Source organism: Suricata suricatta, chromosome X, assembly GCF_006229205.1.
Source record: "Suricata suricatta isolate VVHF042 chromosome X, meerkat_22Aug2017_6uvM2_HiC, whole genome shotgun sequence".
Lineage (NCBI taxonomy): Eukaryota > Metazoa > Chordata > Mammalia > Carnivora > Herpestidae > Suricata > Suricata suricatta.
In genome coordinates this window covers 69522279-69527457 of record NC_043717.1, presented here as the reverse complement: position 1 = coordinate 69527457, position 5179 = coordinate 69522279, and the positions used below count along the sequence as shown (strand labels likewise).

The following is a 5179-nucleotide window of genomic DNA, read 5'->3' as shown; positions in this document are numbered from 1 at the left end:
AACTCAAATGTTCATCAACTGATAAATAATGAATAAATATGATATACCATATAATGGAATATTATTAGGCAGTAAAAAGGAATGGAGTATTGATACATGCTGCAACATAGATGACCTTTGAAAACATTATGTAAGTAATAGAAGCCAGTCACAAAAGAACACATGTTGTATGATTCCATTTGTATGAAATATCCACAATGGCCAAATTATAAAGACAAGAAGGTAGATTAGTGGTTGCCAGTTACTGGGTAGGGTGAGGATGGTGGTGGAGGAGAATATGTAGTGATTGATAATATATAGGGTTTCTTTGGGAAGATAATGAGGATATTCTAAAATGTGATGGTTGCACAACTTTGTGAATATACTAATATAACTGAACTGTATACTTTAGAGTGGTGAACTTTGTGGCATGTGAATTATATCCCAATAAAACTTGATCTAAGAAAGTGTAACTATTTCCACTTAAAGACAAAACACTGTTTTTCTGTGGTGGAAGAGGTCCACTGTAATCAACCTTTCCCAAGTGGATGTCTGGCACCTCCTGGAAATGGTGCCATATTAGGGGCTTAGCATTGGCCTCTGCTGTTGGGAGGTCTATACTCAAATGTGACAGTAGTTAGATCAGATTGGTTGGTAAGGAGAGTCAATATTGTTGCATTCTTGCATATTTCTGTTTTCGCTTCTCTGGCCACGTTACATGGGCTCATTGAGCAAACATTGGGATTGTTGTGAGGAAAATCTGAAAGATATCCACAGAGATGGACGTTTTTTTTTTCCTCCCAATTATTGAGAGTTTCCTCTGAGGCAGATGCCCCCAGGGGGTACACTCACTATCTGAATATATAGATATGAGATATTTAGAAAGGAATGTTTCCTAGTAGCCTTTAGATGTCAAGATCCTCCCAGTGGTTAGAAACAGGCAGGAACTTGGTCAGGGCATTGACCATGAAGGATACTTGTGCCCCTGTTTCTTCCTGAGCATCTGGATATCTTTTGTGAGCTGGTGTCTGAACACTACAGAAGATGAACCTGATCTTTTGTATGATGCTTATGACAAATAATATTTTCCTGAGAACCTGTGAAAACATGTTACCATATGGTTATTTCTCTTCTGGGCCTTGAACCTTAAATTTCTCTGGGGTTGGATGTGCAAGTCCATCCTTGGAAAAGTAATTCAGGGGCATCCAGGTGTCTCAGTCAGTTAAGCATCTGACTTTTGATCTCAGCTCAGGTCTTGATCTCATGGTTCATGGGTTTGACCACCCGATAAGCTCTGTGCTTGGGATCCTGTCTCTCTGTCTTTCTGCCCCGTCCTCTCTTGCTCTCTGCTTCAAAATAAATAAATAAACTTCAAAAAAAGTAACTGAGTTGACCAGACTTCTGTACAGACAGGGAGGGGCTCAGAAAGCCAAGCTCTGAATAATTTTAAAAAACCCATTTATTTATTTATTTAGAGAAAGAGAGGGAGGGAGCATGAGTGGGGTAGGGACAGAGAAAGACAGACAGAGAGAGAGAATCCCAAGCAGGCTCTGTCCTGTCAGCACAGAGCCAGATGCAGGGCTTGATCCCACAAACCATGATCATGATGTGAGCTGAAATCAAGAGTCAGAACACTTAACCGAATGAGCCACCTAGGCCCCCCTATGAAATGTTTACCAAACCCAAGATTACCCTTTTATTCCTATTTTTCTGACAATATTTTATTTTATATATATTTTAAACTAATCTCCTCACCTAACATAGGGCTTGATCTCACAAACCCTTGGACTCACAACCCCAAGGGCAAGAATTGAAAAGCTCCACCAACTGAGCCAGCCAGGTGCCCCTCTAACAATATTTTAAATTTTATTGTCCGCATTTATTTATTTAGAGATGGCAAGTGGGGGAGAGACAGCATCGCTGAAATCAAGACTCAGATGATTGAGCCAGCCAGGCACCCCTTATTGTCTGCATTTAAATATTTTGTAATTAGCATTTGCCTTTTTCCATTTCTTAGTAAAAAAAAACCCTGGAACTTATTAAGTATATGGTGACAGAAAAGCAATTTTAAAGTCTTTAAACCACTAAGACCTTAAGTCATCAATATTTTACTCTGCAACTACAGATTATTCCATATTTTCCTATTTTAAATGAAGTTTTAATAATTTTTGTTTTTGCATTTTGATTTATGAACCATTTTGAATTCATATTTTATATGGTATGAGGCAAGGATAGTTATGTTTGTATATGGATGTCTGCTACAGACTGAATGTTTGCATAACCCCAAAATTCATATGTTAAATCTTAACATCCAATGTTATGGTATTTCGAGGTGGAACCTTTGGGAAGTGTTTAGATCATGTGGTGGAGCTGTCATGAATGGGGTTAATTCCATTATAAAAGAGACTTGGGTGGCTCAGTCGGTTAACTGTACAGCTCTTGATTTTGGCTCCGGTCATGATCTCAGCGTTCGTGAGTTCAAGCCCCACATTTGGCTCTATGCTGACAGGGCAAAGTCTGCTTGGGAATCTCTCTCTCCTGCTCCCTCTCTCTCATTATTTTTGTCTAAAAAGTAAATAAAACATTAAAAAAAAAGAAGACTCCAGAAACCTCTTTTGCCCCTTCTGTTGTGTGAAAACATCTCTTTATGAACCATGAATCAGGCCTCACACCAGACACCAATTTGCCTGTGCCTTGATCTTAGACTTCCCAGATTCCAGAACTGTGAGAATATAAATGTTATTTAAGCCACATAGTCCATAGTATTTCTGTTATAGCAGCCAGAACATAGACAACATCTAATTGTTCCGGAATCATTTATTGACAAGTCTCTTTCTCCACTGAATTACTTTGGGATCTTTAAATTTTTTTAACGTTTATTTTTAAGAGAGAGAGAGAGAGAGAGAGAGAGAGAGCACGCGCGAGCGAGTGGGGGAGGGGAAGAGAGAGAGGGAGACACAGAAATCAGAACAGGCTCTTGTCTCCGAGCTGTCAGCACAGAGCCCAACATGGGGCTTGAACTCATGAACTGCGAGATCAAGACCTGAGCCAAAGTTGGACACTTAATCAACTGAGTCACCCAGGTGCCCCACTTTGGGATCTTTTTAAAAAATGAATTGACTATATACATGTGGACCTACTTCTGGAATATGTTTTATTCCATTGATCTATATGTCTATCCTTATGCTAGTACTATGCAGTTTTGATTACTGTAGCTTTATAGTTAGTCTTGAAGTCAGGCAGTGAGTCCTCCAACTTTATTCTTCATTTTCAAAATATTCTATCTTATGTCCTTTTCACTTTCCATATAACTTTTAGAATCACAGTTTTCTGGGATTTATTTCTATTGGGATAGCATCAAATTTATAGATCAGTTTTAGAGAAAATTTATTTCCATATAAACACTATTGAGTCTTCTAATCCACAATTATCTCTTTAAACTCAGTACTCCTGATTCAATCATAATTTATTAAGTACACGTGTCAAGGGCAGTGTAAGGGATATTAGGATGAATAAGAAAGTGTTTTGATAAAGGGACATACTGGTGGGTTAAAGAAAATGTCCAACATTGGAAGTTTTTTGTATTTTTAAGAGCACTATTACCATTTTCAGTTGGAATTGGTTTACAGTGGAAAGGGGTATTTTCAGCTTGAAACTCAGTTGTGTAAACCTCTGTGATTATGTGTGGACAGGTCCCTTGATGTTATATAGCAAGCCAGCCTGGAGACTTCTTTAGAAAACTCGCACTTAGAAAGATATGTAAGATTAGAAATGATTTCCCTGGGGTACTGTAGTGAGTGTTCAGTTCAAATCACCATCTATTGTCTGGTCCATAGATTAGTCTCAGGACACAGCCCCCTAGTGGACCCCTAATATCTGAGTCCTTTGAAGAGAAAAGAAACTCTAAGCACATATCAAATGAACTAAAAATGGTAATGACTATGCTAAGAACTATGTAATACAAGGAGGCCCAAGCAACTGTGGGGCAGTACCACCTGAGCAGGCACAACTCTGAAGGTGAGAGAGGGATTTTCTTCATACTTCTATGGCAGTCCAGTAGGTGCTTTGGCCCTTTGGGGACTATAGGGGATCAGAGGGGCTTTGTTGTCATGAGAACTCCATATTAATAGCTGTTAGCAGAGGATACAGGGCAGAGCAGAACAGGAGCGCTCAGCAGATATCCAGAGACAGGCGGCACCCTCTTCTCAACTGCTTGGAATTGTTCACAGGCACAGGTGAGACCTAACTTCAGCCCTCTCCTGAGTGTCTGACAGTCCAGGGTCCTACTATTGCAAAGTTGCCAGCCCAACATAGCTCACATACTCAGTATCCCATCTGATCAACTCAGCAATCTATGAAGTTAAGTTTTATCCCCATTTCACAGAATGATCCTTACAGCACTGTATCTGTTGTCATAACCACCAGGTTGATTTCTCTAGCTATGAATCCCAGAGATAACATGAGTTTCACTTATCATTTTACATTCTGGAAGGCATGGGAATGGATACACTCACAGAGGAATGGCATGGAGGCATCAGGTAACTGGACTAGTGTTTGAATACATGAGACGTTTTTTGGCTACCACTCAGAAAAAACCATGACCTACTTCTTAGTGTACACATTTTCAGAGCTTTCTTTGCGTACAAATCCATTACGCAAACATATATATTTTTACAAAAATGGGCTGATACTGTATATGTGGTTCTGAAAATTGTTTTTTCTTTATTGTTATTTTACAGTGTACCATGAACATCTTTTCCATGCACATGGGTGAAAATCCCCTACTGAAAGAGAACACTGTAGTTGGATTGAAAGGCTGCTGGTAACAAGAGTGACACCTAAAGCAAAGTATCAGCTTAAGGTTAAAGCACATAGCCTGGCAAATGCCTGCCAGGGAAAGCAGGGTCAGCATTATTCTCGTTAGAGAAATCACAATTGAAGGCCAAAGACATTAAAGATATGGAATATCATGTAGGCCCCTTTGGCCTCTACCTCCGCCCTTCATTCCTCTGACACCCCGTTGCCCCCTTGGGGCAAAGGGATCCTGTGCATCTCTTTGCATCCAATGAAAACCACCCATTTTCTGTTTTTTCCTTAGCTCTTCCCGAGCCCTCGATACATCTCCACATTCTCTCATCATCTCCTCACTGCCCAAGTGCCTTTCCTGTAAGTCCTCCTGATAGTCCTTGGGGGAATCATC

General features: G+C 39.9%; 1 protein-coding gene across 1 annotated transcript in view; it reads right to left on the bottom strand.

The window, feature by feature from the left end:
• Positions 1–4371: 4371 nt before the first annotated feature.
• Positions 4372–5179, bottom strand: part of LOC115283448 (sarcalumenin-like) — a 3919-nt gene continuing 3111 nt past the window's right edge. Inside the window, exon 4 of the mRNA XM_029929679.1 lies at positions 4372–4418. Coding sequence (XP_029785539.1) covers positions 4372–4418 — 47 coding nt within the window. The remainder of the gene's footprint in view (positions 4419–5179) is intronic.